The following is a 25,883-nucleotide window of genomic DNA, read 5'->3' as shown; positions in this document are numbered from 1 at the left end:
CATTGTTTTGTACACCTGAAAACTAAAAAAAAAAAAGGATAAAAGATTTAAATAGACTTTTCTCCAAAGAAGATACACAGCCAGCCAATAAGCACATGAAAACATGCTTGACATTATTAGCCATCAGGGAAATACAAATCAAAACTACAATGAGACACCACTTCACACACACTAGGATGGCTATAATCAAAAAGTTAGATAATAACAAATGTTGGCAATGATGTGGAGAATTGAAAACCTCATACACTGCTAGCAAGAATGCAAAATGGTGCAGCTGCTTTGGAAAACATTCTGGCAGTTCTCCAAAGGTTACACATAGAGGTTTGAAAGGGTTAAACCATATGACTCAGTTATTCCACTCCCAGATATAAACCCAAGAGAAATGAAAAATATATCCACACAAAAACCTGTATGTGAAAGTTCGTAACAGCATTATTCATAAGAGCCAAAAAGTAGAAACAACTCAAATGTTCATCAACTGATGAAAAGACAAACAAAATGTGATATATCAATATAATGGAATATTATTTGACAAAAACAAGGAATAAAATACTGATAGACCCCATAATCTTTCATGAACCTTGAAACACTGTGCTAGTCACAAGAAACCACATATTGCATAACTCCATTTATATGAAATATCCAGAACAGGTAAATCTACAGTGACAGTAGGTCGAATAGTGGTTGCCTGGGGACTGTGGTCAGTTGGAAGAATGGGGGCTGACCGTTAAAGTGTATGGAGTTTCTTTCGGAGATGATCAAAATGTCCAAAATTGACTGTGGTGATTTCTGAATATATGAAAAATCAGTGAAGTGTACACTTTAAATGGGTGAACTGTATGGTATATGAATAATATCTCAACAAATCTGTTACAAGCATACACAAGAGCACGATAAATTTCTTGGGGGAAAAATAGCTCGGGAAAAAATTTCCATCCCTGACAAACATCTAGTTTTTTTTATTGAATAAACTACAACAAAAATTGTGTTTCTCTTTTAGCTTAATTGCCAGGGAATTCATCACTAAATTTTGTGGTCACACGTGCTTTTCTTCACCTAAGTTTTCTAGTTCAGTTTCTGTCACCACCATGCTTTGCTTTCATTGTTATAATTTAAAAGTGTCTACTTTAAGCCATTTAAATTATTCTTTGAAGCAGGCAGGATATGACGGCTGGCTGAATTCTGGAAACTTAAGAATATGTTTAGATAGTCATGATGCCCACCGAAGTATAGAAACTTTATGAAGTTCAGCTTAAGCTCTGCCAACAAATTTCCTTCATTGTAATTACCACCAAGAACTCAAACAATCAGAGAATTATGAGTTTTGCCAGAGGACTTTTTTCCTGTAAATTACATTATCTGTGTAAAACATCATAATGCAATATTATACATTTACCATATACTTAGCACAAAAGATAATATTTAATAGAACAAAAGATAGTATTTAAAATGTAACCTAAATGATAAATCACTACGGAAATTTAATTTTGTTTTGGGAAATTCATTCCTACCCTAACAGGTGAGGATGACTCCTCTGTATTTCGTTTCTGGGACTCAGTGTCCACATCTTGGCGCTTGTTCTTCATTCTTTCTCTAAGATCCCCTGTAGGTCTTTCTGGTGACCTTTGAACCAAAAAACAAAAACAAAACAAAACAGCAAAAATCTATATTTACCTAACATTTTATAAGAATTTATTTACAGAAATAACTTCACAAATTTCAATATAATTTTTCTGTCCATGGCTCCTAAAGTTCAGAAAAACTAATTAATTTGTTTCAGCTTAAATACTGACATATAAAAAATATTAGCATCACTTAGAAATTTTCTCCCAAAACCAATTAAAATTCCATGGGGTGGCAGGTACTGGTAATATCAATAAGAAACTATGTGTGAGCTGAGCAACTGTAATTAGCAGCTTAATGTGTTTTCTATTAATCAGTATATTAGTTACATTTGAAAGCAAAAAATAGGAAGATACAGTTTTAAACTACAACACTGCAAAATTAATCTAGAAGCAACAGTGTTATCATCTACATATGTATGTGGATGGATGCAACATCAACAACTGAGAAAATATTTTCTGTATCTTAAGAATCAAAGCAAATATAAGAGCTTTTGTGTTATTCTTTTAACTTTTCTTACATTTAAAATTATTTCAGAATAAAAATAAAGGATTCATAGCAAGATGTTAGACATTAATTTTATATTCTGCTGTGGACTTTTTTAATTGAGGAAAAACACACATTTATATTCAACACTGGTAAGGCTTCATAATTTATACTGGGAATTTGACAAATGGTTGTTCAATTATTTTCACACCATTACTAAGAAAAACAAAGCAGAGATAAAAAACACACTGCCTTTAAAGAATATTCCCAGAGCACCTTTAAAAGAGGGCAATATAAGTTAAAGAATATAGCCACCAAAAAAATGTATATAAAGATATAAACAAATCACATAAATATTCACATCTATTTCAAGTAATCATTTAATTTGTCGATCATCAATACAAATCACATGGTTAGTGAAGAAATAGTTTCAGTTAATTCACTTTAAAGGATTTCATTAACATTTACATGTATATTTTACATATCTATGTTAAATGTTTTAACAGTTGGAAATGAACAAGTATGTAAATCCTTTAATTATAATGTACATGTAAATTTCATTTGCCCTGGTTTCCTTCATACAATAAAAGTTTATTCTAAACTTGTTTCTCTCCTAAACAGTACCTAACAGGAGTACTCTATATACAGCGAATGCTCAATGAATGACTTAAATGTCTTGTGACTAAATAAGCTTATCTCAGATGCATTGCTTTTCCTTCCATCTTTGAATCACATTATGAACTATATTTTTCTTCACTACAAAAAAAGGGGAAAATACACAAATACAAGAGAAGTTATCAGATTAAAAAAACACAAACAAAACTGCAAAATTATAATAAAAAGTCCTTTATTCTAAGTCTAGTATGACAACACTTTTTTTCCATTTTAGACAAATTTCTCTGCCCATTTTCTTCAAAACTATCTCTTGTATAAAAATTGAGTCAGTAATAAATTTCAAAGATGAATGAATTAAAGCATATATTAAAAGTGTAGTAATATTAACAAAACATTAAAATTATTGAACTAGTTTCAATATGTGTTATACAGGTAATTGTGTTTATACAGGTAATTATAGACTAATTTCGCAACATTAACACACAAAACAAATGACATTCTAAATACAAATATTCAGCATCACACGTAAACTAAATTATATACAACATTTAAGTGAAGAGAAAGTCAGTTAATGTTAACGGTTTGAATTTTAAATTCTATTAAACTTCAAAATCTATATATACACACACAAATTCATCCAATTAAAATAAAAATCTCCAAATGCTAATGTTCAATTTTTATACTGTTACTGTAGTCAAAGCTATCAGCACACTCAATTTTAGAACTAGGTAAACTATTTGTTTACCAATCAAGTTTAAACTCTTTTTGTAACAATCTTTAAGTATGCTACATTTTTAAACACCATAACAAAATTATCATGAGGGAACCAAAAGAAAAACATCTTTATTATGAAAGTTTAATTTAGCTTTGCTTCTATTAAAGGCAAAATGAAGTTTTAAATGGATAGCATATTTATCCTTATATAAATACACATTTTCATTTACCTTAATACATTGTGATAAGGGATTTGGCAAATGCATTTTAACCTTCAGTGCTTGCATGAGAATATCATTTGTCATTAAGATTTGAATTTAGAACATCTTAAAAAGCTAAAATTATATCCTATTTAAATTTTGATATTTTAAGAGTTGAAAATCGCCTCTTTCTAAAAATAAATCCATTAAATTCTGCTGCCTTAAGCAGCACTTTAATACATAATTGGGGAGGGGAGGAATAAGTCCCACATAATATAACAAGATCTACTGTCGAAACAAGTAAATAGTGAGAAAATAATTTTAAAGCAAACATTTTATTAATCTTGAATTTAACTAAAAAGATCTTGTTGATCTTTGACTGTATAGTGATAAGACTACCACCAAAATAGAAAATCTAACCAAATATATGGTTGTAGTTCAGATTTTTGTACTAGATTAAAAAAGCCATGTTTTAACAGTATATGAACAATTCAAGTTCTTGATTTACCTTCTGTAATTGCTGCTATAACCTTTACCACGGGGTGAAGGGCCATGTACGAATCTACATGAGTTTCCATAGAGGCAGTTGCCAGTCTTCAGCCAGTTACGGCACTGTGTCTAAGAGACAGATATTACTATGTAAATTTCATATTTATTCATACTTATTTCTGGACAAAAGATGCTAGGACAAAATTTAAATAAATGATATCAAAATTCCAGCTAACCTGTAATATACATTACTCCCCAAATAATAAAAACATCAGTAAAAAAAAAGAAAAACCCATAAACCCTATCACCCTTTTCACTCCTTTTTATGAAACACATTTTAAAAAATTTACTGAACCAACATCCCTACAATACAACCTGTTCACCTTTACAATATAAATCTGTATTTCAAGAACAGGATTGCAAGAGAGAACCCCTGTGACTGTAGTAGTGACAACTCACCTCTGCTGTACTGCCAGTGCTGGGTCCGAGCCTCTCAAATACACTGGGTCTTCGGGATGTGCTATCAGATATGGTCTTGGTATTTTCCACTGTGACCTTCCTTCTAATTTTTGACATTTTGTACTACTTTAACCAAAAAAGAGAGAGGCAAAACTGTAAAATTCTTCTATTTGAAATAATGAGCCCATAACTTACAAGTAGATCACACTGTAGACAATACTGTAAAATTACATGGGATTTTCCTCAGGAGAAAAAAAGGCATAGGAGAGGTCATTGGTAAACAGAAGTTATCTTCTAAGATACACATTATTAGTCAATTTATAACTTTGAAATCTGTTGGCTAGAATTTTACCTCTTCTGCAGAGTGAATGAATAAGATCCTGACACAGTTAAGTTTTCATAGTACATTCAACCTCAGAAAACACACGATTCGTTCCTAGGTTCCTTATGCAGGTATTTCAAAATTTAGTAACTATCTTTTAAGGAAAAGTTGTACTATCATTCTCTATCAATTCGTTAACTGAAAAAGAAAGCTACGTTAAAAAAAAGGGAAAATAATTTTACTAACCAATGTCACTCCAATTAATTTAATAAAAATTTTAAAAAATCAGTTTAATTTTGCAATTTGAAAAAAAATGGGAAAATAAAACCAGGTGAGAATTTTATTGATAGAAGTTATGTTTTATTCAGTTTAAGTAACGTTAGTTATGTTCCAAAAATCAGCCAGGGAGAAAAATGAATACTATTTAAATATTTTCTCTGTCTTACAGAAGTCAAAAACAGTTTAATCAAGTATATTTATTTTCCATTAATATAATAAAAATCCCCTCAATTTTGATGACTTTCTTTCAAAATAGAACAGGCGTTAGAACTCAAAAAACTGAAGGTGTTTCTGTAATCTATACTACCCTGACATAAAACTCAAAGGTTCTAAAAGTGATAAAAAGTCTATTTTCCCATTACTAGCAACAAGAAAGACATCGTAAAAATATTTTATTAAAGTAAATAAAACTCTAAAAACTAAAACCATAGTAGAAAATTAATCCAAGTATATAATAGGTAATTCAACTGGAAATAAAAATATCAGTTGTACGGTATAAAAAATAAAAATAAAAGTTGTATGGTACGCGTTAGAAAACAATTATCAAATTCTAGATCAAAAATAATCTAGAGAGTATACTACTGCAGGAAGTGGGTAGTACGCACTGCCTAAAAGAAAGAAAAAGAGGTAAACAATACCACACTTTATACAATCTAAATATTAGTTGAAATTTATTAGAGGTGAAAATTAGTTACTAGAATGAACGATGGCAGCTAAAAAAGTTCCATTTGGTACAGAACTGGAAGTTCACAAATGTTCTTTAATGTTTTTCAAAGTAAAGGAATATTACTTGAAAGGAAATTAAATTAAATCATGGCAGTACCAATTCAAAACGAAAACTGATGAAAAAATTATGAACAATGTTTGAACGGTTCAGTTAGATATTTCTTTTCAGGTCACATTTTAAAAGAATCCAAAGAATAAGGACAATATTTGACAAATGAACAAAGATAATGAGCCACCAGGAAAATATGAAATGATAAAATATGGTAGCTTTAAGTCAGAAAAATGTGTATTGTTATTCTTTAATATAAAATGTAATCATTATTTTAATAGCAATTTTTAGCAATTCAAAGTTAGAAAATAACTTTAATTAAAAATTTTTTAAAACTAGTGTAGAGTGTCACATAAATGAATAACAATTTGCTCAACATAAAATCACTAATGTATCAACTATACAATCAGTCTTACATACTGGAGTTAGTATTGTAAGATAATTGATTTAACTTTTCTTGGGCTCATTCTCAGCCCAAATGTGAATTTACAGAGGAAAAGTTGGTAAATTTTTGCATGTCCATTTGATTTACTGAACATAAAGAACTAAAAGCCAATATATGTAGAGCTGAGATAGAGCTTCTAGAAAATGTAGAGCTTTGATTCACCGAGAAAACTACTTGGTTTTTTTTACACAATTTGTAACTGAGCAGGATTTGATAAGTAAATATGTCACAAAATATATAGGAAGTTAGAAAAAAAGAAATTTTAGAGTTTCATTATGTTAGTATAAATATTAATATATAGATTACATTGTAATCCTCATTCATAAATTTTAAAAACATTTATTAATAAATTTAAAATCGAATGAGTTCTAAAAGTTCCTTATTATTAATTATCCAGAGCTTGGAAAACAGGAACCCCATCACACCATCACACCACATTGCTTCAAGAAAACTAATCCTAACCTTACATTTTTTTATCAATTGAGATGGTTAGTTCTGCCCGCCAAACATCTATCCCTAACATGCTCTCACTCCTAACACATCCCCTCCAAAAAAGTCAGTGGTAGTGTTTTCCACAGTTGAAGCAACAAGCTATTTATTATTATACTTGAAACACTGGTAATCTACCATCTCCTTTCCTGTTTTTTTGAGGGCTCCAGGTATTAATTCTTGTTTCTCTTCCTGCTCTGTAATCTGTTGCCTCGCTCAGCACTTCTCTCCTCCCTTGACCTACTGCGGGAAAGTATAGTCTCACTGCTTCTCTCCAATCCCAGATCCCTACCAGACTTCAAAGGGTTTGGACTGCTATGTCAAGGACAATCAAGTAAGGACTAATGATTCCTTCTTACCCCTCTTCTCGTATTCTTGTCAGTAAAAATGTTCCTTCACAGAGACAACTGCTTTTACAGGTGACATCAAGAACTATTCAACATTCACCTATGTAGGGCGGCTGGTTGGCTCAGTGGTTGAAGCGCAGCGCTTGTAACACCAAGGTCGCCGGCCACATGGGCCAGTAAGCAGCACCCTCCACAACTAGATTGAAAACAAGGACTTGACTTAGAGTTCATGGGTCCTGGAAAAACACAGTTCTCCAATATTCCCCAATTAAAAAAAAAAAAAAATTCACCTATGTAGTGATTATCCCAGGAATTTTACTTTTAACTACTGTTGAGTCCACCAAATTAGAGAAGAACAGCAATGAAGTAAAGATGTATTTTCCTCTTTTCTCAGGGAGTCAGTCCAACAGTGTCAAACCTTGACCAAAATGGCAATCAATTTAAGTACCAGGTCTAGGTTACAGGAGGGTGCTAGAAATAAAAAAATAAAACAAAAAAACACTGAGGCAAAAAAGAAAAAAGAAATTGGAGTTTCCTAATTGAAAGAAAGAATTCTTCTATGTACCTAGGAACTTCTATCAGCAGTCAACAATAACAAGTTATCTAAATATTGTTATTAAAACAATCATGATTTTGCATCAATAAAATGCTTTATGCTTGCAAAGATTACAAAATACAGTATTTTAAATCCTATCTGTCTAAATATGAATACATAATGTAAAATACACCAGAAAAGCATTTACTCATACACAGTAATAAAGTAATTTAAACCTGTTACCAACTAATGTGACTTAATTAGAATTTTTAATCTAAAAATTTGGGCCCACAAAGGAATAAAATGCAGATTTGACTGGGAGGGGGAAACATTTTCAATTATTAGGTTGGTGCAAAAGTAACTGCGGTTTTTGCACTTATAACCCTTTAAGCTGCAATTACTTTTGCTCCAACCTGATAATACCTGAACAGGTTTCAAGAAATAAATACTACAAAGTATAGGAGAAAAGTTAAAAACAATAACTTGAAGATTTTCCCTCCAGTTTGGTTTTCAAATTACTCTTTGGTTTCAAGTTGCCATCACACTTCCATCCACACATCATCATCTTTCCCAAATACCAGCATTATCAAAGCCAGAGTGACACCGATGAAAGTCTATTGAGTTCTTTTCCTATTTCTCCTCTCCATTAGCAGATAAAATAAAGGTCAGAAGTTTTTATTATATTTTTTCAGTTGGAAAAGAAAAACAGGGCATAAAGTTTGAATTTATTAAGACACAACAAAAAGGGTCTTAATAAATGGGAAAGTCCGCCCCTGGAAAACTTACAAATATCACATTTGTAATTCATACTATACATATGGGAGAGAAAGGAAACACATACACGGGCCTCTTTTAAACAATTATTTCTGAAGCGTAATTACTGAAATCTTGTCAATAAAACATTTATCAGTTATAGTATGCTTACTTCAATCCTTAATTACATCCTTTTGAGGGCTCGTCATGCCATAGCAAAAATAAAAGCATAAACCACTTCAATCTAATGAGTAGCATCATAATATTAGTAAACTGTCAAATAATGAAAATAAAAAGGTTATGTTATGTTAAATATTTGTATTTCATATTTTTGAAAGAAAAAAGTTAAGTTTATTTGATGCATAGTCTGGGAGAACTTTTTAAAAAGAACATTCTAAAACAATCTGGCAGATTGCTTATATATATAGCTAGACTAAAATAATTCCAAACTAAATTCCGAACAGGACTGACAGAACTAAACTGACTACATAGGTATGAGCAAGACAATACTGTAGCATTGTGCAGAAAACACAATTTGCTAAAAAGACTATGCAGAGAATATCCGCTGCTGGCAACTATTACAAAGTGAAGTAAAGAGAACTGCACCCACAAAAGCACCACAAAAAGAATATGACACTTTATAAATCAACTCCAATTAACATTTCAACTACTAAGTATCTGCTGAAACAGCTCCAACTCTACATGACAAGGACAGTGGGGGTTGGGGGAGGTGAGGAAGACTAACATGCACAGAAACCAATTCAAATAAATGTAAATTTAACAACTTAGCTTTTTTGTAAATGCCAATGCATATTATAATGCAAATTAACACTGATAACTTGTACAGAAGTTAAAATATTCATAGTATTCACTTGTTGGATTTTAGTTTTAATTTACAGATACAAAAATTAGATGAGTTTGCGTATCTTAAAACATGCAATGTTCATTTCAAATCACCAATAATTAGGAAGTCAGTAAAAGGCATGTATTTGATAAAACTGGATCCTACCAGATTAAGTCTTCAGTTTCACAGTGCAACTATTTTTACAAACACAAATTGCTACATACCTGCATCAACTTTCTCAGTCTTTTGTTATAACTGCCATGTTACAATCTCAATGTTTCATTAAGAAATTGGAAATTATTTGAAAATCTACAGATTATGTCCACAAAACTCTCCAAAATATTGTCGCTTAGGTACTAAAGACTAACTTCAAATATTACAGAACTAGAGTCCACTAACTGCTATATACGAGTATACATATGTGTACTGTACTGCATAAGCATATCTGGATTTACTGCGAGTGTCATGGACTTTGAAAACGAGGTGTGAAGACCTTTACAAAACTTTTTAAATTATTTCTTTAAAAAACCGAAAACCTTAAGAGTTTGCATACGCCCATGATTTTCAATAGCTCAAATTATCTGTAACCCTCGCAAACAACCGATGAGCTTGATACTACGCTCCACAAACAAGATCCTAACAATATCATTCACGTAATATCAACTCCGAATAATTTTCAAGCCACATAAATTATGTTAACTTATTTGGAAAAAGACAATGCCAAGTATCAGGCCCTCTCCTTTCATTCCACCTTCCCCGGTTTCTGACAGATGGTTGCCAAAACTATCTACCTAGGGAATGTGAAGATCAAGTAGCTAGCACTCCACAACTCCCAGGACCTAGAGTCGTTCAGTTATCACTGCCGAGAAAAAGCAAGCCCAAATACAAATACAACCAAAAATAAGATACGTTTCCCTAATAAGTCTGGAATGAGTAAAGAGAGAGCGTCGAAATTTAAAATCATTCCTGCACCCTTTCATCTCATACAATGCGAATACCACGCAAGGGTTCTCAAGCCCACCTCAAATAGTAGTGATTCAGCCTTTTGTCTGATTCCACCAGTCCCCCGTAGACGAACTCGCCAGAATCAGTACGAGGGCGAGATATGAGGCCCGAGCACAGGGAGCTATTGCCGAGTTAAGAGTGGGATGGTCAAGGAGCTAAAACTCCCGGCGTGTCCCCGTCGGGCAAGGAGGACAACACCGGGCCTCCCCACCCCGGGTCTGCCCAACGCGTTTCCCCTGACACCCACACCAATTCACACAATTCAAGCTTACCTCCTCCCTGAGCTCCCTTGGCAAGCACAGTCCGGAGGCGTCACCGTCGCCACCGCTCCGAGGAGCGGGGGAGGCGACTCTCAGTCCCCGCGCCTGGCCCCGGGAAGACGACGAGGAGAAGAAGGTGCGCGCGCGGCTCCCAGGAACCGGCCCTCGGCTAGCGGGGGGCCCCCGAGACGGCTGAGAAGCGGAACCCGCCAGCCGCTTCGCTAGGATCAAGCGAGACGTAGAAAGAAAAACACGAAGAGAGTCTGGACAGTACGAAAAGGCAACAAAAATACCACTAGGCCGCTGGGAGAATCACCTCAAAAGGCCGCCGGAAGTCAAGGCTTTGCCCTAGTCTCTGCAGACCCAGGCAGCTTCCGGCCGCCAGATTAGTCGTCAGCGCGCAGACACCGCCCCTTCGCGGACACGCCTCCCACCCCCACCCCGCCCGAGCGTGGTCGGAATCCTCAAATCTTTGTGAGAGATCGCAGGGAAAGGAAACCCGGAATCAGGAAGAGCTCAAGTTCCCAATTAAAAGTGAATTTAAGAGAAAGAGTGTTCTTCTTTCATTACGTAATTTCTTACAATAAAGGTCTGTTGTAAATGTGCTAAATGCCACTTTTGTTGTCGAAAGTAAGTACAGCCATTCATTCATTCATTCGCTCAAAAATGTTTAACCAGCGCTGACAAACCTCAGCTTTCTGGGCCATTGTCTTTTCCTGTGGAGCAAACGGACTGCACGGTGGTGTTTTTAAAGGCGCAGGCAAAAATTTGTTGAAAATTTGGAGCAGAAATCTTTAACGTACTTCTGAGAAACGTTTGTTGTTCAGGGTCTAATGATTTGTATGAAACGAGTTATTAAAATGGTTTGAGATAACTAGTCAAACGTCGTGAATCAAAGAAAAAATCAGTACCTAGCCTTTTACAAAATAAAATAAGATAAACGTGAATCCTTGTCTGCCTTCATTTTAGGGTAACGTTTATTTTGTTCTTTGACAATACCAAAGAGTAGGAAAACCTTTTGTCAAAACTATTGATAAAACTTAAAAAGAAACTGGTACAATGATTTGGTCTTGTTGGAATCAGTAAATCAACATGTGGGAGCAGAGTGAAAAAAATCAAGAGCATTAAACATTCTTGATGACGTGCCAAGTTATTCTAGAGACAGCGGCGAGAGCTTCTTTACAAGTGGGTTCAATGAAATGCTTTGGCAGCAAGAATCCATGTTTGCCTGTATCTCGAAGTTCAATTGTAAAGGAGTATTTGATGCCCAAGTCATAGACCCAGTCATCCGAACCTCCAGGAGCTAGGTCTACAAGAAGAAAAAAGAAATTACTTTTTGAAATACAGATGTTTCAAGTTAATTAACAAAATGGGATTTTTGCCTCCTAAAAATAAAAATTGCTTAGCTTTATTCTGATTATTAAGTAATCTAAGTTTCTGGTAGAAAATGTAGATTGAAGGAAAACAGGTTAAGGAAGAAAATTAAAATTACCCATAACTTTACCAAGAAATGATACTCACCATTAACGTTTTAGTGCTTTTTTTCCTAGTGCATGCTTTTTAACCAAAAACTATTTTAACTCAATTTTTTTAAATTTCTGAGTTAATTTTTTCCTACATTAATAAAGTCATCCTATACATGCTGTTTTGTAACATTTCTAAACATAATCTATCGTTACCAGCTGTATGTATTGATGAGTTCAAATCTACATGATCATTTTTAATGATCTCATAGCATGGCATTGTAAAGCTGCATATAATTAATTTAAATATTTATTTTGAGACATTTAGATTTTTTTCTAATTTCTAATTAATATAAACAACTTAACAATGAACATCCTTGTTTATACATCACGCTTCTTTGTTCATTTAGAATATTCTTTCCTAGAAGTAGATTTGCTAGTGTAAGGGTATATACTTTTTATAATTATGCGACATGTTGCCAAATAACCTTCAAAAGATACATCTACTAGCAAGATACGAATATGCCCACTTCCCCATCCCATGTTATCCATGGGAATTTTGCATTTTTGGCAATTTTATGGGTGATAACTAATATCAAATTGTCTTTATGGTCTTTGATTACCAGTGACTTGAATATTTGTTTGGTATATTTATTGTCCATGTTTATATATTTTTTAATCAATTGTCTTTCTCATTTTTCTACTTGATTCAATTTATAGATTGTAAAAGCAACATTACTGTTATTAGTTCTGTGAAATATGTGGAGAATTTTTTCTTCTTATTTGATTATTTAGCTTTCAACTTGGTTTATGACAGGGTTTTTCTATGGAAATATTTTATCTATCTGGATTTTATTTTGGAGAAAGACATGTTAGTAATCCAATTAAATTTTTTTTTCTAAGTAACTTGTCAGGTTTCCCAACCATATTAATTGAGTAATCTAACATTCTTAACTGGTTTGAAATGCCATCTTTCTGAGATACTAGATCTTATATATTTGAGTGTTTTTCTGTACTCACTATTCCCTTGTATTGATCTGTTTCTTCCAGGCTCAGTTCAACATTGTCTTAATTATTAGAGGTTTCTAATGTGTTTTAATACCTGGTTGGGGAAAATTCTTATTATTCTTAGTTTTCTGAACTTTACAAGCTCTTCTACCAAATTTATTCTTTCAAATGAATTTCAATATCATTTAAACATTCTTTGAGATTAATATACAAATTAGTTTAGAACAATTGACACTTTTTATATTGCTTTCCTACTCAAAAACTGCGGCTTCTCCTTTTATTTGTCTTCTTTTATGTACACCAGTAAAATTTTCTAGGTTTTTCATACAGATCAGATGAATTTGTGTGTGTATACACATGTATGTATATATGTATATATACACACATTTAACAATGAAATATATATGTATATATTTATATGTATGTATATATATATATATATATATATATACATGTGGGGGCAAGTAGTATCTTTTTTCCATTTTATTTTCTGCCTGATTATTTTTGATATTTAAAAAGTTATATATTTAGTTCTTAGTCAGCCACCTTACTCAATTTTTTGATTGTTACTAATATTTTGGGTTGATTGTCTATTGTTATCCAGGTGGATAGCCATATAATATGCAAAGTGATTATTTTTGCTTGTTTCTAATACCTATAATTGAATACAAAGGTGTTTTCTGAAACATTGTTTATAATATTGAAAAATATCCATCAACAGTGGATTAGTTAAGTTATTCATTCATTCAGCAAATATTTCTGACAATCGTTATCAATATTGGGCATTTATTCTTCTAGCCATTTTCCTATGTTTACCCACTCATACACTTAAATGTATCCTAAATGAATGAAGGTGTGGATATGGGCTGTTTGCATCGTAACAGGAAGTTGCTCTGTAAATTCATCCGGTCCTGAGGCTCTGGTCATGCTTTCGGGAACAATAGTAGAGAAGAGGATAGGAAGGAAATTGTGGGGTTTTTCTGTGACAGAGCGAGGACCTGAATCAGCAACAGCAGCAGTGGACCAGTGACACCAAGAGACAGATACCATGTAGACCAATGTGGCCTCAGTTTGTTCCTGAGACAATTTGGGATTGTTGAGGATGAAGATGAAATTTCTGTTTCTGGACTTTCTACTAATAGGGCATCTGTTGCTCAAGCAATTTATTGAAAATAATATAAATGTGATTATTAATATGAATATGTTTTTATACCCCTGTAGACCATAACTATTAAAGGAAACTCTGAGACTTTGAATATATTGTCTCAAGGCCCTTTCACATGCTATTCCCTCTACCTGGTTTACCTCCACACCTTTGTTTGGTAACCACTTACCAGGTAAGTCTCCCAAAAATGTCATCTACAGAGACAGACATACCCAGGCCACTTAGCTAAGTAGCCTCTTCTACAGTCATTCTCAAACCCATAAGCCTATTTTATTTTCTTATCTTATCAATGGAATTGTTAAGAATTGTTAAAAAACTATTTTTGCTACTTAATTGTTTACATCAGAGATTGGAAAGCTATATCTGTAAAGGATCAGATAGTAAATATTTTAGGCTTTGTGGGTCACATAGTCTATGTCACAACTACTCAATTCTACTGTCATGAAAACTGTCGTAGACAACACACAAATGAATGGGTATGGCTGTGTTCAAATAAAACTTTATTTGTGGGCACTGAAATTTGAATTTCATATATTTTTTAAGTATCACGAAATCTTATTCGTCTTGCCATTTCTTTCAACCATTTAAAAAGATGGAAAACCATTCTTAGCTCATAGGCTTTACAAAAACAAGCAATGGGCTGGATTTGGCCTGCGGGTCATAGTTTGCTCACACCGGGTTACATGTTTAGGTTCTGTTCCTCTTCTCCCATCTCCCCCTCTAGCTTCAAAAGAGCAAAATCATTGCCTATAATCCCACTGTGGGTATAAAGGAGTTCCTCAATAAATACTACCAGCAGAAATTAATTTAAAATATTTGTTAAGAGTTTGCCACATACATGTTCTCATCACTATGATACAAACAAAAAGGATTCAACTACAGTGTGCAATGAGCTATACTCTTGGGCACAGGCTGTCATTAAAAAGCAACTAATGTAAATGGTGTTCCCTAGATTTGTATAGTGTTCAACCTGCACAACCATACATGGTGGCATCTTACACATTCTTTTGACCTTTTATGAACATTTCTGCTTTACTCAACTAGCATGATGCCAGTTCTATAATCCTACTCTATAGCAATGAGCATAATTAGTTAAGTGTAATTTTGGCTTCTTTTTAGTATATTCATTTATTAATATAGTCTTATTCATTATGCTTCCATTTCTCATTGTTATAATCCAATTGTTTTACATGTGACCTTGTTTAAAAATTCCATTTAGAAAAATTAAATTCACACAGAAACACCAAACACACAGATTTCTTTAGTACCTCACAGTTCTCCAAGATCTGAAGAAGAGATACTTACATAAACTTTCTGAACCACTGCCATGTGTATATCTGATACCTTTACTGGTACGCTCAATAGCATGGACTGCTTCACGGGCCACCAGAGACTGAAATCAATAGAATATGAAATCTCAGTTAATGATAGCTTTAAAACAGGACAGGTGGAAGTCCCCCCCCAAAAAAATAATCATATATTAACTGAATCAAACTCTCTGTGTGTAAAGAAATAGAAAGTAGAATTGGTGGTTTCCAGGGGCTGGTGGGTGTGGGAAATGGGGAAATGCTGGTCAAGGGATAAAAATTTCCAGTTACAAGATGAGTAAGTTCTGGGGATTGAATGTACAGCATGGTGACTATAGTTAACAATATTATATATATGTGCATACATATACATATATATATACACACATATATATATTATATATAACAGTATTATATACTTGAAAGTTGCTTAAAGAATAGATGTTAAATATTCTCACCACAAATGAAAAAATTGTAATTATGTGTGGTGATGGATGTATTAACTCACTTTATTGTGGTAATCATTTCATAATATAGACATGTATAAAATTATCACATTGTACTTAAACTTACACAATGTTATATACCAATTACATCTCAATAAAATTAGAAAAAATGCTGAATATAGGAAAAATCTGCATTTATCCAAAAGGTAAATCAAGAAGAATAAATTAACATTAAAAAATGTTTTTTGGAAATCACAGTTGGGTAACTTTAAACATAGATTCTTCCAATACATTGAAAATTTTATTTAATTTGAAAAAAATAATTCTCACATGCCTTTTCTAGGAATTCACTTATTTTGTAACGTGAAATATAACTATATTTCACAGACAAACAACTTGGAATTATTCCACCCATACACAAAATTATCACCAAACTTTCAACCCAACTTCTCTAAACGATATTATACCTAAGACATGCCTGATTCCCTTCTCATCCTTCTCATAAACTCTATTTTATTCTTGTGTAAAATGTTTAATAACTCCCAAAGACTCATCAAATAAAAGAGGTATTGTCTCCGGTATGGAACAGGATAATAAGTAAGTCCCCTGTTCCACTACATTTGTTTCTAGCTTACTCAAATCTTTTCTGAAGTGAGATGGTATTCTCTGTCACTCTCTTGAATGACCCAGAGGAAGATCAGTGGATATGATACTGTGCCATTCCTTTGTTCAAAATAAAAGTTTGAATGGAACCCCATTGACCCCTGAATAAAATGCAAATTTATTCTGACATTCAAACAAGCAGACCTTGTCCCACAAGCTGACCTCATCTACTTTCTGATGATGTCACCCTTCACTGTCTCACCCTCACAGTCCCCTGAACATACTTCCTGTTGGGGAACACCATCTCCTTAGCTTGGGATGTCTTCCCTTCCCTGTCCACCTATAGAAATCCTATCTTTCAATGTCTGGTTGAAATTGTATCTGTTCCTTGATGACAATAGCACTTTATCATTCCTTTTTTGTTACTTATACTGTATTGTTCAGTACATTCTGAGAGAGAGAGAGAGATGCTTTTACTTCACTGCTGCAATTGGAGGTGCTTTAAATAGCACCTTTGGGGTTAGGGAAGTTGGCATGCAAACAATTCCTGATGCTAATATCAGATCGATGAATGTTAGGCTGAGATTTGATCTGTGGTAGCTATTATAGAGAGCTGGTGACCAGAAAGCAGACACAGAATTCCAGAGACGCTTGTCCTGGTCATTGCTCATATGGCTTCATATGTAGATCACATCCAGGTGGAATGGATCTCTCATGACCCTCAAAGAACTTGACTTTTTGCTTTTTTTTTTTTTAGAGAGAGCCCATCTGCTGGACTGCAGTTCATGTCCTCATGGTAAGGCCCCATTCTTTACATTCCTTCAGTGAGCCCTGAACCTGGGTGCCTCTCAGTGGAGTTAGACCAAAATATAAGCATCTTTTCATTTGCCCTGTAGAGGAGAAATTCTTTTCCCACAGTTTTGCTTCTTGAGCTAAGCATTATTTTATTTCTGAAATGCTAATGATAAAAATAATGAAGCAGCACTTACCAGTTCCTCATGGTTTTTGGTTTTGCTTCTGCTATAGGAGTATGGAAACACTATCTTCTGGGAGTATGAATGCATTGAGATGTAAGCTTTTATGTGGTTGATATTTCTTCTCAAGAAATTAGCCATTGCCTTCACTTCTGGTTCTGACTCAGGGTAAAGTCCACAGTAGATTTCTGAGCATGAGAAACTTGATGCACCTTTCTCTGTGATGAAATTGACAGAGTAGAATTATGAGGGGATACACCTATGGTTGTAATTGTGATTTCCTTTACAGTGTATTCTCCTAATATCTATGGTATAACATTTTTAGACAATGGACTAGATAGAGCTCTGTAAAGAGCATATTTCTGATGTCTACTAAAGGTTGTTCGTGTTTCTTTTGAAGTAAAATATTTATATGCCCTCATAGCAGACACTAACATTTGCTGCCTAAGGGCAGCCATCTTGTAACCTTGAGAAAGTGGCTAAGAGAGTCTCAGAAATGCTAGCCCTGCTTCCAAACCTCTGGTTATGTTAGAAAAATAAACCTCATTTTATTTAATCCATTATAAGTTTGGTTTTTCTGATATATGTGGTTTAAAAATTACTAATCAATATAGCCCATAAAAGAAAAGTATCATTTGGGAACTCAGAATATGCAAGTCTGCCTTCAGTATACTTCTTACTTGCTAAAGTGGTTTACTAAATAAAATGGGATGGGGATATTTGGTGCCAGAATAATGTTTATTCATTCCTTTGAAAGATTATAGCACAGATTACTTCGAATGGTAGTCTGTCTCTCAATACTTTTCCTTTCTGTTGCTTATTCATAGGGGTGGAGCCCCAGGGAGCCGCCTCTGACCAAAAAAATTATTCCCTCCTGGAAACAGTTGATTAGCTCTAAATTGGGTCCTTGACTTCTGCTCTGCCAATCTGAATCCCTCCACTGATAACTGGAAATCAGGACGAAGATTCTCATCTCAGTCCAGCTGCTCTCTTGAACAAAGAAGATAATAACAATAACACCGCCAGTTGACACCCACAGAGCACTTGATATATATCAGGAACTCTGCTAAGATTTACACACAATATCTCATTTAATCCTCACAGCAACCCCATGAAGTAAATACTGTTATTTTAGGAGATGCAAATTGGATATTCTTGGTAGTAACCATCCCTTACAATAACATGCTCTGTGACATATTGTCAAACACCCAACCTCTTGATTCTAATCTTGACTTTGCCATTTGATAGCTATATGGTCTTGCGTAAATTTTTTTCAGCTTATCCATGCCTCGATTTCCTTATCTGCTAAAAGGAAAAAATTATACATTAAATAAGAATTTAATGAGGATTCAGTGAACTAATGCATATAAAGTGCTTTGCACAGTGCCTGACATATACTAAGAATTCATTGTCGTTTTTCATCATCATTATCATGTGGCTTGGGGCCCAAAGAAGCCAGTGTGCAGCACAGAGATAAAATGGGGAGAGAAATGATTCGCTGAGCCCCGTGCCCTGCTCCAGGCCCAGTTCCAGTCTGTTTCTGAGTCCCAGCTGCATCCTGTCCTTGGATTACTTGGGCCACTCCATTTATCTTACAGAGCCTGCCTTTCTTACTTACGCTTGCTCTGCTTTCTTCCTGTTTGCAACAGAAACAACAGAAACAGAAACAACCTGAGTGTTTATGAAACATTTTTTCCCCACAAGGAAATGTTGTGCTGAACATCCAAGGCCTTTCCAAGTATTTATTTGTTTTAATTTTTAACCAATAATGTGATTAGATGAACCATTTTTGAAAGTTCAGTCAACTTTGAATACTCCTGACTTTGAATACATATATATATATATATATATATATATATATATATATATATATATGAGAGAGAGAATAAATATTATACATTGGGGATAGAAGTGGGAGAGGACTTGAAAGAGTTGAAGGGAGAGGTACTGTCCTAATATGAATCCTCAGACCAGAGATGTTCATTAGAAATATAATGTAAGTTACTTATTTTAACTTTTCAAGTATCCACTGTAAAAAAAGAAACAAGCAAAATTAATTTTAATAATATAGCTTATTTAACCCAATATGTACAAACCATCATTTCAAATGTAAGCAAATAAAAATTTTTTATGAGATATTTTATGTTACTTTTTCACACTAAAACTTCAAAATCTGGTGTGTATTTTACAATTACTGCACATCTCAATTCAAACAAGTCACATTTCAAATGCTCAATAGCCACCTGTGGCTAGTGGTTACTGTAGTGGAGAATGCAGCCTTCAGATTCTCATTCTGTGACTCTCATTCTAGAGAGTCAAAGCCAAGAGGGACACACCAGATACTTATGTAACACAGAGAAAAGGCCATGTAAAGATATCATGAGAAGGTGGCCATCTGCAAGGCAAGGAGAGAGGCCTTGAGAGAAACCCACCCTCTGACACCTTGTTCATGGACTTCCAGTCTCCAGAACTGCAAGAAATAAACTTCTCTTGGTTAAACCACCCAGTCTGTGGTATTTTGTTGTGGCAGCCCTAGCCAACTAAAACACCCTCAACTCCATTCCCATCTTCTACACACACATCCACACCCACACACACACACAATTTTAATACAGAAGAAGGGTAAAATGAATGTAAAATAAATATATAGGCTTGATATATAACTTCCTATTAACAAGTGAGGTGCTCTAATAGATCTTATACAAAGTACCGTGTTTCCCCGAAAATAAGACTGGGTCTTATATTAATTTTTGCTCCAAAAGATGCATTAGGGCTTATGTTCAGGGGATGTCATCCTGAAAAATCATGCTAGGGCTTATTTTCCGGTGAGGTCTTATTTTCGGGGAAACATGGTATTATAAAGGCACATTTTACTTGAAGGGACAAGGAAAAGATAAAATTTAAGTTTTCTTTCTCACTGGCTTACTTACATACCTACTACTGAAGAGATGCTGGGGCACCTGGCAAAAAAGAGTCCTTACAATTACTTTTTGTTTTATCAGGAACTCTTTCTTCTCTATATGCTTGCTGCTTCTATTTCTGTTTTTAACTCTTGTGATATGTAGTAAAACAGCACCGTGCCTACAAGGGGCCTGAGGTATTTCTTGTGGCCAATAATAGAATATATTTTGGCTATTTGGCTCCTCAAATTATGTAACACTGGATTCACCGTGAAAAATATTATGTAAAATATAGCACAAAAAGAACCTGAAGATAAAATTAAAAGTTCTGAAAGGGAATTTATAACTGATGAGTGATTGTCAGGCATTTCAGAAGAATTTCAATAAATTTGGAGTCAGTCAGCCTAGCTTATATCCCATCTCTACCACTTTCTAGCTCTGTGCTCTAAAACAAGGGGCTTCATCTTTTAAAGTCTGCATTCTCCATCCATCATATGTAGGTAATGAAATCTGGGAGATGAACTATCTAAACTGGTCAGTATTTAGTAACTGTCAGCCCTAATTATTTAGGTCTATTTTACATGAGCTGCTGCTTCTCTGACTCCCTGCCCAGTTGTCACTGCTGAGGCAGTCTTTGGGTCTCAGCAGGCACTTGTATTGGACAATAGTAAGGACAGCTCTTATGGAGAAACCACTGTGTGATTCCCTTGAGCCCGAGGCAGGATTAACTGCTCTTTCCTCTCCTTACTGACTACATCTCTAGCTCTCTTAGAACAACGAAATTTATTCACATGTTCATCGAATGAACATTTCAGAGAACCCTCCAGGTGTTAGGCACTGTTCTACGTTATGAATATCCGTCCTTGCCCTGGAATTTCTACCTTGCAAGGGGAAGGAAATAAGAAAATGAGGTAAGTACTCCTTTGAGGGGTTTTCATATGTGCTGTGGGATAATGATAAAATGTTCAAAATCATGAATTTTCACCTTTTTTTTAAAAAAAGAAAATACATAAGATCATGTACATACGATTGTGTAGGGGCAAAGGAATGGAAAGAAGAGGGCGTTTCTGTGGTTACAATAGCTTATAGTCCCGAAGGAGCCTCATGCTTTCTCTTCCAAAAATATAGATGATTCAAGCTTATTGTTCAGCATCGTTTTGTTTTGTAGCTGTTTTTTAAATGTGGTGATAATGAAATATAATAGAAGGGTGGAGGGTACATTAACACCTACCTCCCTGAGAGCAGACAATGTTCCTGAATGTCTAAATCAGTATTCACTGGGTGCCTTAACTCATTCAGATCAAGGAATGATAAACTCCCACTGTGCTAGACATAAGTTTATCTTTACGATATTCATGGAAGAAAGAACGTCTTGTTAAGAAAGTGAATAGTGATCACAGAAGAAAATGTTTTCAAACACTATAGAAGTAAACATTTACCTACGCAATTAAAAATGGGAGGTACCCACCCAACCCTGGTCTCTGCTATCCTAAGGATAAAAACTATTTGATTATTAAAGCAGGAAATTTAACAGCCACTTCCTTATTATTTTAGAAAAATAGAATTTCAGAAGCTATAAGGGACCTTAGAGAACTGGTCCAGCTTCCTTCTTTTTAAGATGAGGACACAGCAGGGAGGAGAGGCTCAGGTGATTTGCTGACTCTAGTCAATATTCACAGCATTACATTTATCTAAAATATTTATTATTTAAATTATTTCCTGAAGCAGACAAGCCTCCCCTCTAATTAGCTTGAATTAATGGACCTTTCTTTATGAATATCACCTTTTTAGTGAAGAGACATTGCCAGAAATAAAGCAAACAACCTACCACACCAGTGTTTGGTAGCAAAGTTCCTGTTCAGGTCTGTTCCAATGCAAGGACTGTTTTCATGAAAAGAACGGTTCTTTCTCCACATTCGATTCTAAATAAACAAAATACAGATAACTAGGGTGGTCATGCTTATGGTTTAAGGAAAGACACGACTTTTAAAGCCTAAGTGTCTAGAGTTGTGTTTTTCTCCTGCAACCCCATCACTTCATCCTGTCACTGTCTTCACAGCGTTCCTTTTGCGTAGTTCTAGTTTCTATCCAGGTCTCAATCATGTTCACTCTGTTTCATTTTCAACCGAACAAAATCATAATATTTGATCAATTTCGACCTAAACGAAGAAAGTTTTCACTTGGTTTTGCTACGCTGCTTATTGGCCATCTTGTTAATCTTGTTTCCTTTCATTTTATGCATTGTCATTTTTAATTCCTTCTAAGAAAAGTAAAATAACTTTGTGTTTCAACTCAAAATAAAACTGAGTTATGAGTTTTTTTTAAACTGAAATATATTTGATATCTAACATTTCACAAATTTAAGGTGTACAACATGTATAATATTTGTATATTGTAATATGATTGCCATTGTAGTGATAGTTAGCACCTCTATCAGATCACATAGTTATCATTTCTTTTTTGTGGTGGGAATAATTAAGATTTAGTCTCTTCTCAAGTTTGATGATTATAATACAGTATTGTTGAGTCATGAGTGTCAATGATCTCTTCAGATTGAATTCAATACTCTCTAAATGCTACAGTTGGCCAAGACATAGAAACAGAATGTCCTTTGGTAGATGATTGGATAAAGAAGATGTGGTACATATATACAATGGAATATTATTCAGCTATAAGTAAAGATAAAATACTGCCATTTGTGGCAACATGGATGGATCTTGAGATTATCATGCTAAGCGAAATAATTCAGACAGAAAAAGTCACAAACCATAGATTAGACAATTAACACGGTGGAAAGTTCGCAAACTTAATTGTCCCACCTCGTGTGTGGGATATAAAACTGAAAGCAACAAACAAACAAGCCAAAACTCATAGACACAGACAACAGTTTGGTGGTTACGAGGGTAAACAGAGAGATGCGGAGGCAGAAGAGGGTAAAGGGGGTCAAATATATGGTGACGGAAGAAGAACTGACTATGGGTGGTGAGCACACAATGTAATATATAGATGATGTATTACAGAATTGTACACTTGAAACCTATATAATTTTATTAACCAATGTCACCCTAATAAATTTAATTTTTAAAAAGCTACAAGGGATAGAGATGTGAAGACACCTTTAGCCAGAGGGATCCTTTGATTGTACTGATTTGACTCTGTTTTGTAAACATAAAGCAAATTCTCCAGTGAATTCTTGAGGGTAAACTTGGAAATTTTATCATTTAAATAGTCTTGCAGACTTTAAGTTCTAAGTTTGGGGTGATATGGCACTCTTTTCCCCTGCTGTCACCAATCCTGCCAAGCCTCCCAGTCTGCTTCCAACCCCTGGCCTGTGGTTTGGAAGTGACAAATGCCCTAGAGAAATTAGGTTCTCAAATTGCAGGGACTAATTGGCAGAATTAAGACACAAAGACCAGCTGGAAAGCAGGAACACCTAACGGGTGGCTGAATTCCATTAAGATTCAAGTGCAGGCATACATTTATTATAATATTAATCTACAAATGTGACCATTTATTGAACACCAAATTCATGTTATGTACTACGTTAAGTATTTCTCATTTACTTAGTTTATGATTTGCTCACCCCCACCTGCAAGCTTTTAGTCACAGTATTCCTCTCATCCGAGATGACTTTTTCATTAATCTCTGCCATTCCTATCTCTTCTGCATAAATTACATCCTACATGAAACAATTACTGCATAATCCAATATGTTTCTAATCGCTGCAATTATTCTCCTTAGTGTTTGCTTGTGCTACGCAAGTAGGTTTTTCTGAACTTATATACGCTCAGTAATGTTTTTATGTTCCCCTCATTAAATTAGAAAGAACTGTACTTCATATTGCTTAAGTAATTTTACATGACTCATGATGTTGATGGACTAAAAAAACCATAGATAACAGTTTCCAGTATAGATGAAATTGACCAGGATACTCATACTTAAGCTCATGACTGAGTGAAAGGGTAGTAAGGTTTAAATTCACATATCAGTTAGAAGTTCAATTTGAATGCTGTTATAAGTCTTGCAATTTATGATTTTATAAATTGATGAAATGATATGATGTCTGAGATTTGCTTCAAAATAATAGGGGTAAGATAGAAGTAGGTAGGGCATATAGATAAAAAAAGATTGGCTATGAGTTGATTATTTATTTTTGAAGCTGTTTGATGGGTACATCAGAGTTTACAGTTATTCTCACTCATATTTGTTTGAACTATTCCATAATGAAAATTAAAAATTTTTTTCATAATAGAATCACGTTCCAAGATTCAGGATTCTATGAATAATTCAGCCTGTGTATCGTGTATCCCCAAAGTGGGCATGTTTACTTTTCTTTGCCTTCACCTACCGTTTTCCATGTGTAGTCATAACCATCCACATTAACTACCGGCATAACATAGAAATCCATGTACTTCAGAAGATAGGTATGCAGATTTTCTTCCCCATTGAATTGAGTTACCTACAAATTAAATAAAGTACATTTAATATATCTCTTAAATTCTTCTAAATTTCTAAACTAAGTCTGTTTCTTTCATGCATTTTTCTTTTTAAAAAACTCACTTGACATGTTTAGATTTGCAAATGTAACTTTCAGGAAGACTATCAATTTCTGGGAAGACTGAATTTAGGGTACTAAGCTGCCAAGTGGTGGTAAAACCTTGGAAATGGGGCAAATGGTCTTCCTATTTAATGGAGGCTGAAAACCGAACTGTACATTTTCTACAATTTCCTTTAAGAAACAAAAAGAATTCTTTATTAAATTCATAAAGCCCACAAAGATTTAAGAAAAAAACCTTGATATAGGTCCACTCCTTTTTCAATAATCCACATCAATCACAGCTTAAACTAACCCAGACAGGACTAGTGATAGTTTCAACATTGTCTTTATAACTTGTAGAGTTAAATTTTTTGCTGCAATAGAGTATGTTTTCCAAGCATCAGATCATTTGGCTTCAAGATCAGTGGTAGCTTTTCCTAGATACTGGCCTATGACACTGCTCTTCTCTGCTGTAGACTCACACCTACCTTAGGGTCACATATTTCAACATGATTAATAACATCCTCATTCTGATGACTGAGAAGTTCACCCCAAAATAACCAAATATAAAGGCAGGAGAACCACAAAGATAAATTTCAGCTGGTTAAACCATTTCATCTAGGACTAAGCTTTGGTATAAAATCTTTACTGTGGCAACATTGCTACATTTTAATTTGTAGATTAATTTACAATTATTTGTTGCTTTAAACTTTACTCAAAAAACTTTAAGAAATGTTTTTTATTATTGACAAAAGAAAAAAGTCTTTTAAATTCTAACTTAACTATAGTAAAAACTTATACCATCTTCTCTTTAAATATTTAAAATATTATATCCATATT

General features: G+C 34.1%; 2 protein-coding genes across 2 annotated transcripts in view; both read right to left on the bottom strand.

Annotated features, from left to right (window-relative positions):
• The window catches only part of ZC3H13 (zinc finger CCCH-type containing 13), a 96,971-nt gene extending 85,939 nt beyond the window's left edge, over positions 1 to 11,032 (bottom strand). The window contains 4 exon segments of the mRNA XM_033104166.1: positions 1,512 to 1,623; positions 4,147 to 4,256; positions 4,587 to 4,712; positions 10,653 to 11,032. Coding sequence (XP_032960057.1) covers positions 1,512 to 1,623; positions 4,147 to 4,256; positions 4,587 to 4,703 — 339 coding nt within the window. The 5' untranslated portion in view covers positions 4,704 to 4,712; positions 10,653 to 11,032.
• A 555-nt stretch (positions 11,033 to 11,587) lies between these two features.
• CPB2 (carboxypeptidase B2) overlaps positions 11,588 to 25,883 on the bottom strand; it is a 56,538-nt gene continuing 42,242 nt past the window's right edge. The window contains exons 7-11 of the mRNA XM_033104167.1: positions 24,855 to 24,965; positions 22,335 to 22,428; positions 17,622 to 17,824; positions 15,582 to 15,669; positions 11,588 to 11,949 (exon numbers count right to left, since the gene is read on the bottom strand). Coding sequence (XP_032960058.1) covers positions 11,765 to 11,949; positions 15,582 to 15,669; positions 17,622 to 17,824; positions 22,335 to 22,428; positions 24,855 to 24,965 — 681 coding nt within the window. The 3' untranslated portion in view covers positions 11,588 to 11,764. The remainder of the gene's footprint in view (positions 11,950 to 15,581; positions 15,670 to 17,621; positions 17,825 to 22,334; positions 22,429 to 24,854; positions 24,966 to 25,883) is intronic.

This window comes from Rhinolophus ferrumequinum, chromosome 4 (assembly GCF_004115265.2).
Source record: "Rhinolophus ferrumequinum isolate MPI-CBG mRhiFer1 chromosome 4, mRhiFer1_v1.p, whole genome shotgun sequence".
NCBI classification, from domain to species: domain Eukaryota; kingdom Metazoa; phylum Chordata; class Mammalia; order Chiroptera; family Rhinolophidae; genus Rhinolophus; species Rhinolophus ferrumequinum.
The sequence above is the reverse complement of the archived record's forward strand: the minus strand, read 5'-3'. Positions and strand labels throughout refer to the sequence as shown.